We start from the raw sequence: 11098 nt of genomic DNA, 5'->3' as shown, positions 1-11098 counted from the left end.
CGAATGCAGGAAGATCACAGGCCAGTGGGTGGAAAGTCTTGTGGATCCAGTGGTGGTGGAAGCATCTCAGCGCTGACATGGGTCTGAGCTCCAGGGCTCTGGTTCCATCAGGGGTCGTCTCCCTGTGGCTTGTCAGCAGGAAGACAAGCAGAAGGTCTCTGGGCATCTGGCCTCCAGGGAGCTCTTTATCTCAGGCGGGCCTCCAGCTGCGGCCACCTGATTGACAGGCTAGACTCCACCCCTCCACAGGTTGAGACCAATGATGTCACTGCCACATATGGGGACAAAAATCCAGTGGCGTCGAGTCCACGTCAGAGCGACCTTATGGGGCAGAGTGAACCTGCCCCACAGCCCCCAGTCTGTAATCATCACTGAAGCACCCACACCCTCCTCCCCGGAGCCACTGGTGGGTTTGCACACCACCCGCCAGGCGAGCAGGGAAGGCTTCGGTGCTACGTCCTGGGCTCCGAAGAGGAAGGGGGCGTGGAAGACAGGTAACAAGCTGGCCCACTGGACACAACCACAACCACGATCGCACTCAACATAAGCCAACCCAACACTGCACATTCAAAAGGCAGGGGTCCTGCAAGCGGCCTCTTTGAGAGAGGCAGGTCTTGGCGCCATGCTGTTTACGAGGAATGTCCTGTACAGACCCGGTCACTGCCGTCCACTCGTGGTGAGCCGGGCACAATGAAGACACAGACAGGATGCAAAGGGACAGACAGACGGGAAAGTATACACCAGGCAGACCACAGCCTGGACAGGTATGCTCTCCAGGTAGCTGAGCCCAGGTCCCGTGTCTCCCAACCCCCTGCCTCCTCTTTTCCGGGCTATGTGGGAGGCTCTATCACTCGGCTTCTCCAGATGGGCAGAGGCTTTCATGGTGTGAGCAGAGGGAGGGGCCTCTCCTTTTACAGACAGAGTCCTGGGGGTCCCCCACTCCCTGGGTCGACTAGAATATAGGGGCACAGGTACCCCGTCAGGAGCACCCCCCTCAGCCTGTGACAGGGTGGAGAAACACACAAGCTGGGGACTTTGTGTCTGCTTCTCTCTGTCCTCCTCGCCCCTCGACCCATCAGAGTAGCTGAGACACCTGCTGGACACGCGTGCAGCTGACCCTGCGCCAGCGGGTCGATTCTGACGCACAGCCACCCCCTGAAGACAGAGGAGAGCGGATCCTGTGGGCTCCTGAGACAGTGACGTTTCCCGGAAATAGGAAGCCCCGTCTGGCTCCCTGAGGAGCAGCCGGTGGTTTCAAAGAGCCCCCCGCCACCCCACCCCTCCCACACAAGACCCTCCCTGCCATCGAGTTGATGTGGGGTTCCAAGACTGTCACTCTGGACAGGAGCAGACGGGCTCCTCCTTCTGAGGGCTGAGGGCGTCCACTAGCTAGTGTTCCTTACACATCCCACCCACCTTACACAGGACCCAAGGGGGACCTGGAAAAGCCCCTCACAATGACCGGACCTTGAGCTGTGGCTGGTCACAGGACTTTACGTTTCGGTCCTTCCCCTGAACTGGTCCTCGAATCCTCCCGAGGGAAGCTGGATTCGCGCAGTGGCTGCCTCGACGGGCTCGGGCACAGACAAGAGCTGCTGTGAGGACGGCGTGGCACAGGGCGCGGTCTCCTTCTGCTGTGCATGGGGTGGGGGTGGGGGGGCAGAGCCGACTGGATGGTCTACAAGCAACCCCCTGCGTGTCCACAGGTGTTCCCACCCACCCCTGCCCTGCAGCCCAGGGATCTCTCCACCCACAGACTAGGCCTCCAGTGGAAGGTTCCAGGCTTCTGTAGGCCCAAGGCCCTTCTCTGCATAGAAAGGGGGCCAGCGTGCTGAGCTCGGCATGCCAGGATCTCAGGGCACTCCAGGGCAAGGCTTTTCCTGAAGGCACACCCCAGGGTGGGTCCCCGCGGGTGGGAAGAAAGTGTTCTCGCGGAGGGGAAGTGAAGCAAACCAGGAGGAAGCGAGAGGGGAGCAGGGAAGGGTCGTGCTCCAAGGTTGCCTGGAACTCCGAGGGGAGGAAGGGGCTGTTCCCACCGGAAACGAGACGTCCGCGTGGAGGTGGCAGTCAGCTGTCCCACCTAAAAGTGGGAGCACGGCGTCCTCTCTGCAGCAGAGACCAGACCAGAGCTGCAGAGCCAGCCGTGCCCCGGCCATGGGTCCCACCGTCCTGCTTGTGGCCGTCTTGTGCATCCTGGCCTCTGAGGCCGCGGACAACTGCCCAGGTGAGTCGGCACTCAGGTGAGCAGGCCCTCAGCCCGTCAGCTGACGTCAGCTCCCGGCTGTCTTGTGAGGGCGCCTCCCTTCGTTTTCTCCACTGCTCCCGCCCCACATTATCCATCATGGATTAAGAAGGGGGCTCCCAGGAGCAGGTGCAGCCTTACCTGGAGGCAAGAAGACAGGACGGGTTCTGAGCTCTCGGTGTGTCCTCTGGAGCCTCGGGTCCTTGTCCTTGGTCGGCCGCTGGCTAGCCCATTGACTGGGCCTTGCGTGACGCTGTATGTCGGCTGCGCTCTGCAGGCTCTGCCGAAGCAGACTGCCTGGCCTTGCTGGGTGGACCTTGGCACCCCGCTCTCGGTTAGCATGACCATTGGCAAGACTCTTGGCCTGGGCTCTGGGAGGGGCAGTCATGACAGCCCATGTCCAGGGTGGTGTGAGGAGGTGGCAGCTGGAAGACTTCAGCCCACAGTTGTCACCCATGTGGGGTCACAAGCCAAGGAGCCTTTCCATGGGACACAGGCTGAGCAGGATGTGCTCTCAGGGAAGGGGGACCCTCCCAGATCTGGGCTGCAGAGGGCAGGATGGCACTGTGTGCCTGGGGTTCAGGCCTTATCCCCCAGGACTCCCCATCAGGTGACCCAGCCCCACGGCCGTCCCACAAAGAGGTCCCCCTCTCTCCTCCCCCAGAGAATCTGCCCCAGGGATGTCTTGACCACAGTCATGCCTTAGAATGAGGGGCCACTTCCCAATGCCCCGAGGGTCCAGGAGTGCAGGGACACGCTGAGGAGTGGCCTGGCCCCAAATCAAGCCTACTGCGTGCGGAGCCAGTCCCATGTCATGTCGACTTACAGGGCATTGCGGGTCGGGTTTCCAAGGCTGCAGGACCCTCAGGAAAGTAGGCTGAGTGCCCAGTCGTCCTCCTGCAGGGCAGCTGGGGGGGTTGAACCGCCGACCTTTCTGTCAGCAGCCAGCTTAGTGCCCCAGGATGCCTTTTATGGTTGGGTGGTGAGGAGTCCTTAGTTTAACTGAGACGGGAATGGAACTGAGTTAGGGAGGAGATATCCTGCGGACCCCACACGCCCAGTGGCCGGTGGCCCCATCAGAGATGTTTATTATTGGCAAGTTGACTTCCAATCCATGTGAAAATTGGATAAACTACCTAAGTTAGCGTGAGTTCCAGATGAAAGGGACTAGCAGCGCATGCTCTCCTGCGAGGGCTGCCGTGGCCTTGCCAGCAGCCCTGGACAAAGCTCTGCCCCGAGGACCCTGTCCCATGCCTTCCTCAATGTGGGTTAAAGGGACAGATGTTGGCCTGTCTGTCCCTGTGAGGTGGACCCCACTCCCACCCCCTCCACGGAGCAGGGGGCAGTCCGGTGACAGCCTCAGAGAGCCATTGGCAGTTCCTTCCGAACAGGCCTACAGGGCAGTCCTACAACGTCCTGCAGGGTCACTGGGAGTCAGACTCACTTGAGGGCCGTGAGGGCCAAGGCCGTGAGGGCTGAGTGACCAGGGAGCTGGGTGCTCGCTCAGGCCGTCACTGGCCAGCCCCCCAGGGAGAGAGAGCAGATACCAAGGCGCCACCACAGCAGGGACCCCCACTCCCGGCTGACCCCCACAGACAGAGGCTGAACGGCCACCCTGGCAGCTGTCCCAGGGTTGGAGGGCGGCCTGTCAGCCCTGAGGGCCTTCCCGGCCAGGACACACCTGGTGATGCCCCTGTGTCCTCCTGCAGAGGTGAAGGTGGTGGGCCTGGAAGGCTCGGACAAACTCAGCATTCTCAGAGGGTGCCCAGGGGTGCCCGGAGCCCCAGGGCCCAAGGGAGAGGCTGGCGCCAATGGAGAGAGAGGTATGTCCCTGGCTGGCCAGGGTGGGCATCAGTAGGGGTGGGGAGGTGAGGGGGGCTCTGACTTGCCCTTCCTGCAAGGGTGGGCCTGAGGTGGCTTCAATCCTGACCCCCTCAGTGTCAACTCAGGAGACTAGGGCCAGGGCCCGGTGGAGGGTCGGGCTGGCCCTGGGGAGCAGGCCAATCTCTCAGCCACGTGGCAGACCACGCTCAGGAATGCCACAACCCGGTCCTGGCCTGGAACCCAGCTGCGTGTGACTCTGGGCCAGACTCTGCCCAGCGCCATGTTGCCCCTACATACTGGCCTCAGAGAGGTCAGAAAGGTCCCTCAGCCCCCACACTGCTGAGGGACAAACAGGACGTTTGAACCCCGAATCCCCAAGTCCCACCCAAGCAGCTGAGATCTGTGCTCCCGTGGCTTTCCCCCTGAAATAGCATGGGGGTGGGGTGGGGGCGGGGGTTTCTGCTGCTTGAGCTTGAGGTAAAGGCTCAGCCAGCCCTGCCTTGCACAGGGGTGAGCTCCCTGTACCTGGGAGTATTCACGGGGCATTGGCAGAACCAGAACGCCACCGTAGGGACAGGGCACGTGCATTTGGAGGTTCCCAGGGCTCCCACATTCTAAGGAGTTGGGCTCAGGGTCTGTTCTCAGGCCTGTGGGTGGCGGACCCTTGGGTGGGGACACTGTCCCTTATGTCTTGTGCTGAGCGCACAGAGGATAAGGAACTGGATCCAGCCTCCCTTGGTCCTTCAAGCAGTGAGGTGCATCGGCCCTGAGCAGGACCCAGGCCCTGTCCCTCTGCCTGCCCCGAGCTGAGGCCAACTCCCCTGGCCTCTGACCCGTCAGGGCTGGGCCAAGGCCACCTGGCTGACAGCAGGCTGGGGTCCGGAGCACCACAGACCCGGGTTCTGGCATCCTCTGCTTGAGAGGGGCAGACCAGGCCTGCCGAGTGGTTGGCGGGTTTACCCAGAGCAAGGACTGAGGGAGGAAGGGTGCAGCTCCAGCTCCGGGTGTGGACAGAGTGGACCGGCCTGGGCCTCCTGGATGGAGGAGTGGGGCCGCCTCTGTGCCCTTGCACCGAATCAGCGCCTCGGTGACTAGCAAGGCCAACAGGTTGGCAGCTTGTCTACGTGATGTGTGTTTGGAATTTTCAGGAGAACGTGGCCCCCCAGGAGCCCCTGGGAAAGCAGGACCACCTGGGCCCAAAGGTAAGACCGTGGCAAAGAGGGAGCCCCTGGCCCACTGCAGAGAAGATGTGGCATGGGGCTAGGGACTGGGACGTTGTCTTTCTGGAGAGCCCACACTACCCAGACAGGTCCCGGGTCAGGCCCAGGGGCTCTGGCGTAGCCAACGGCAGCCCAGAGGTGGTTTCTGGGGGTGGCAGGAGTGGCAGAGTGGGTGACCCCATCCAGAGTGGCCTGACGCTCTCCACGGGAATATACGGCCCCGCTGACCCTCTCTCCTTTCCCAGGAGCCCAAGGACAGAAAGGAGCCCCTGGAGCGATAGGTGAGTTGTCCCGTGGGAGCCGCTGTGCAGGTCATGTCCAACAAGAAGCCAGACCTGGACTCGGGGTGGACCTTGGGCAAGACTTCCCCTCTGAGGTGGCCATGGTGTGGGGGTCAGGACAGGGCTGCTGGCTTACCTCCCCAGCCCATTCCAGACCTGCACACTCAGCCACAGGTGTGTGTGAGATGGTGACGCGTACAGGTGTGGTGACTTCTCAGGCCACGGTGAGACCTGCTCAGTCCCACTGGTGCAGGAAAAGAAAGTGTCCCCATGGAGATGGCAGGTTCTGAGCCCATGGGGGCTTCAGGGCCAGAGCTGTCTTTTCTGGGTCCCCTTCATGCTGGAAGCTCCTGGATAAGGGCCACGCTTCCCAGTCCAGGATGAGGACAAGGGGCACATTGCGCACACATGACCTGATGTGTGTTTTCTCTCTCCTCCCTCACCCCAGGAGGGTCCGGGGAGCCTCAGGGATGCCACACAGGTGGGTGACAGCCCCACCCCTCCTTGCCTGCCTTCAGACCCAGGCAGAACCCAGCCCTACCCCTCTTCAGCCCAGAGCGTCTGCCCGGCCCTCCTCCCACTTCAGCCAAGCTTTCAAACAGCACTGCTGGACAAGAGAGTCGCTCCTGAAAGTTCTTGGGAAGATGCCATTCCTTCACCTCTTTGATGCCCTCTTATATATGTTCACCCTCACATGTGCACACAGGCACGCACACACACTCACACACATACACACACATTCACACACTCGCTCACACACATACACACTCTCTCACACTCACTCGCTCACTCACACACACAGAATCACACACAAACTGTCACACACTCATATTCATACACGGTCACATGCACACATACACTCACTCACACACACACACACACACTCACACTTGCACACTCGCACACACACTCCCTTCTCTGTCCTGAGCAGGGCCCCTGCCTCCATGCCCTCTGTCCAACCCACTGCCCAGCCCCCGTCCTGGAGCCCAGTGCCTGCTTCCCCCAGGACCTCGGAGCTGCAAGGAGATGCTGACCCGGGGACACACGCTGAGTGGCTGGCACACCATCTTCCTCCCCGACTGCCGGCCCCTGACGGTGCTGTGTGACATGCACACGGATGGAGGGGGCTGGACCGTGAGTGCTGGGTCATAGGGTGGGAGAGGCTGCCTGGGACGCCCCTCCTGATGGTCTCCCACTCTGGGCTGCACGCAGTTTCCCCCACGTCCTCACTCCCTGCGCACAGTCCCTCCCTGTACTCTCGGATGGTAGGGTGCGGTCACCCTGTGAGGGACCCAGGCCTGGGGTGGGGGCCCCCAGCGCCATCTCTCTCGGAGTTGGTGATCCAAGGAGCTGCTGACCATCTGGGTTGTGCTGAGGTCACGTGGGGGCTGGTGACGCTGTGAGCCGTGTCGTTCGCTCGCTGGGTCAGGGCCATGCCTGGGGCTGAGAGTCCAGAGCCCGGCGGCCCTCTGCCCGAGCCCCTCTGCCCCCAGGTCTTCCAACGGAGGATTGACGGCTCTGTGAACTTCTTCCGGGACTGGGCTGAGTACAAGCAGGGCTTCGGCAGCCAGCTGGGAGAGTTCTGGCTGGGCAATGACAACATTCACGCCCTGACAGCCCAGGGTGAGGCTCTGCGGTCCGCACTGCCCGACCCCCACCAGCCCCCCCTCCTGAGTATGGGTGACACCCATGCCGTCACTGTGAAGTGTGTGGGCCCTGCCTTGGGCTCTCAGAGCAGGAGGACCAAGGGCATGGGGTCATGGGCGGAGACTTCTTCCAGTCCCAACGCCCTGAGCACCTTGGGGCCAGAGAGTAAGGGCTCCCCACCCCATGTCCCCCCACTGCTCTTCCTCACACCGCAGACCCTCCCCAGGGACCCTTGGGGTGTATGGTGTTACCAGTCCAAACTCACCCGCCGCTCTGTGGTGGAAAGTTGAGGCTGTCTGCTCCCAGAGATTTGCAGCCTTTGAAACCCAGGTCTACTCTGTCCTCTGAGGCCCCAAATGGGTCACAGAACCCACTGGAGGGTAGTGACAGGCCCTCCCCAGCCTCTCCTGCCTCAGAACTGGTGGGAGACCCCACCCAGGAACACCCACCCCGAGGGCAAAGTCCCCACCCCGACTCCACTCACCTTCAGCTGCCTGTCTGCCCTGGGGAAGGCTCCAAACGCACGGTACATTTGTCCCCACTACGAAGCTCCGGGTCACTGGGAAGGAACCCCCTCACGTGCTTCCATTCCTCCTGAGAAGGGAAGGGGGCGGGGTGGGGCTCTCACACCTGGTGCAGGGGAGGGGGCGCCCCCCTCCCCCCGCAGCGGCCATTCCAGGAGAGGGAGATGTTTCAAAACTCCTATCATCCGCGAGGTGTTCACTCACATAAATGTGAAACAAACTCACAGCCTTCGAGCCGGCGGCGTTGACGCAGCGCCGCCCGCTGCGGGCTTCCCCGGCTGTCACTGCCCAGGGGAGTCAAGAGCCCCGTCTTTCTCCCGCGGAGCTGCGGGTGGTCTCCAACTGCCTGGCTGCCCCCTCAGACCTCCCTCCAGAAGCCCGCCCCCACCCGCCCCAACCCACACCTGGCGGCCAAACGGCCTTGAGTTGAGACCTCACACCCTTGCCCAGGCCCCAGTGAGCTCCGTGTGGACCTGGTGGACTTCCAGGGCAACTACCAGTTTGCCAAGTACAGTTCCTTCCAGATGGCCGGTGAGGAGGAGAAGTACAAGTTCCTCCTGGGGGCCTTTGTGGAGGGCAATGCAGGTGAGGGTCTGCACTGCCCAGGGGCCTGGGTTTCAGAGATGGGCCCCAGAGGCAGCAAGGCTGGGGCTTGGAAGCCTGGCCCTGCCCCTCCCTGGGGACCTGGCTTGGGCCTAACCCCTCTGTGAGTGCACACTCACCCCGCATCAAGGCACGAGGTCATGTGACATGACCCCTTCCGGCTCCTGGCTCAGTGCCTGCTGCTGGGGAGCGGGTGGTCGGCACAGTCACTTCCCTGGGTGGTCATTTAACTCGTGTCACAGCCCCTCCTGCCCAGCCTGGGCTCCAAGGGGATGCGCCTGCAGGGCGTTCTCGGTCCCAGGGACCTCCCGCCGCTGGGACTGGGGGTCTTTTCCTGCAGAGCAACCCCTGGGGGCTGCACTGGGAGGCGGGGAGGACACTGCAGCAGCAGGAGGCCTGTCTCCCTGCGAGTCACCCTGAGCGGCCACACCCAGCACTCCTGGGGGGAGGCTTGCTGGTGAGAGCCATGTCCCTCACATTCGTGGGCACCTCGGGGCCCCCAGGGGAGCCCCCTAGGATCGAGGGTGAGACTGAGGATAGGGTTCAAGGGAGACCAAGCTGAGCCTGAGCCCGGGGGCTGAGGCAGCAGGAGGAGGGCCATGCTGAACTGACGCAGGGCGGGCCAGGGACCAGGACGAGCTGCATGATGACTGCCCAAGGGGAAAGAGGCTCTGGGGCAGAAACGTCTCAGAGACAGGGGCTCCAGGCTGGTGAAGGGGTGCAAAGGCCAAAGTTCCCAGTCCTCCTAAAGTTCTCCTCCTGAAATCAAGAGGGTGTGCATGGGGGGCAGGGGTGGCACCCACCCTTGACAGCCTGGCAGAGAGGAAGCCCGGGGCAGAGGGCTGCCTGGCGGCAGGGGGGCTCTCCAGAGGACATAGTCTTCAGGGTCTCGGTGGGACCCAGAGAGCAGCAGGGCCGCTGGACACCATGTGAGGTGAGGAAGGAGCCCTGGACCGGGGGCAGGAGACAGTGTCCTTGCTCCTGTGTCCGCCAGGCTTGGGCAGACTCTGTGTCCACCTGGGTGGACATTAGGGGACTTCCTGAGGGCAGCATTTCTCCAGCAGCACCCTCACCCACTTTTCCTTGGGGACAGGCGATTCTCTGTCGTCTCACAAGGACCGGCCCTTTACTACCAAAGACCAGGACAATGACATGAATTCAGGAAACTGTGCCGAGATATTCAAGGGAGCCTGGTGGTATACCAGCTGTCATGCGTCGAACCTGAATGGCCGCTACCTCGGCGGGGCCCATGAGAGCTATGCCGACGGCATCAACTGGAAGTTGGGGAAGGGGCTAAACTACAGCTACAAGATGTCGGAGATGAAGCTGCGGCCCGCCTGAGCTCCCTTTACCCCCAGGGCCCTGCCCACCCATGGTGGTGGACGGTGGGCTGGGAGCAAGGCCCTGAGCAAGTGGGGGACATTGTTGTCCCTTGAGCATTGTCTTCACGCCAAACGAGGTGTGTCTAGCTCTGCCTCTGTCTGCAGGGACCTTCACGGCTTTGTGCCCCTTACACCTCTCTGTCTCCTCTCTCCCCCCAGCTAGGATGATAGAACCGTTTTCCTCAGAATGAAGCAGGCAATAAAGACGTTGCTGTGTGCATGACTCGTCTATTTCAATGTCCACGTCCCAATCTCAGCCACGGCTGCCCTGTGGGCTGCTTCAGTGGGTGGGATCAGAACATCCTTTGGACAAACGAAATTTCAGATGACCTAAGTCAGGGAGGGGTCAGCAAACCGAGACCAGTGATGGTGTTTCTTGGAACAAGCCGCCCCGTTGGCTCCGGCCCACGTCGGAGGCTGCTCTCCTGCCCCGGGAAGAGTGGGGCGGTTGTGGTGGAGGTTATGAGACCCACAAAGCCTTGCACGTTGGCTCTCCAGCTTCCTAAGGGCTGCGTTTATGGAACCTTGCACTAGGTGGCCAGTCTCAGGCCCCTCGGCTCTCTGCACCACTCCTTGCCCCCTGCCCCAGCCTCTTATTTACCCAGGTGAGTCACCCAGACCTGGGAACATCTAAACAAGAGGTATTCCATGCCCAGGAACCCTCATCAGAAATAAAACAAAATTGAAGCCCGGCAGGTGAGTGATAGAGGTGTGAGGGCCCCAGATAAGGGAACATGCTTCCAGGTGAGCCCTCTGGAGGTGGCGTGGCCCAGGAACCACAGAAATGCCAGCAACGGCCACAGGGATGCTGTGAGCCCGGACAAGCCATCACGGACAGGAGCTAACAAGGACAGCACGGTGACTTTCCGTGGGTTAGCTGGGGCCTCATGCCAGAAACGCAGAGAATTTCCTAAGGTTGAGGACCAGCCTCTCTTCCCAGCCTTTATTTGGGGCACGCCAGCTCTCTGGAAAGGGGCTTCCGTGAACACGCTCATGGTACCCCTCCATCTCAGTAGAGGTTTCCTTGGGCTTCCCATCAACAAATGGGGGCCTAGACAGATGCACCGAGAAAACTACTGCAGCAGAAAGACAGGGGGACTAGATACGGAGGAAAAACCGAGAGCCCTGAATCTCAGAGGATGGAGAGGAGCTGAGTGTGCCAAACTTGTACTCCCAGGACACAGACAAACCACGTCTTCTTGGGGCTGTTTGTCTTTTTTCTTTTTTTTTTAAATCATTCCTGTCTTGCTACACCTCTGGAGACAATCCTATCCACACACCAAGCTGCCCTCGTGCCTCCAAGAGGTGCAGCTAGTGGACAGCACCAGCACCCACTCCAGGAGCACCCTGATCAACAAGCAAAATACAACTTCAA

The 11098-nt window shown here is 61.3% G+C and overlaps 1 protein-coding gene across 1 annotated transcript; it reads left to right on the top strand.

Annotated features, from left to right (window-relative positions):
- The first annotated feature begins 1998 nt into the window (after positions 1-1998).
- Positions 1999-9943, top strand: FCN2 (ficolin 2). The gene is made up of 9 exons (XM_004714444.2): positions 1999-2224; positions 3952-4065; positions 5215-5268; positions 5532-5567; positions 6016-6048; positions 6574-6701; positions 7061-7190; positions 8189-8323; positions 9435-9943. The coding sequence occupies exons 1-9, from the start codon at positions 2155-2157 to the stop codon at positions 9680-9682; spliced, it is 948 nt and encodes a 315-aa protein (XP_004714501.1). The 5' UTR covers positions 1999-2154; the 3' UTR covers positions 9683-9943.
- Positions 9944-11098: the final 1155 nt, after the last annotated feature.

The sequence above is a fragment of the Echinops telfairi genome, unplaced genomic scaffold (assembly GCF_000313985.2).
Source record: "Echinops telfairi isolate 266 unplaced genomic scaffold, ASM31398v2 ScPeMD7_25;HRSCAF=90, whole genome shotgun sequence".
In the NCBI taxonomy this organism is placed as follows: Eukaryota; Metazoa; Chordata; class Mammalia; order Afrosoricida; family Tenrecidae; genus Echinops; species Echinops telfairi.
The sequence above is the reverse complement of the archived record's forward strand: the minus strand, read 5'-3'. Positions and strand labels throughout refer to the sequence as shown.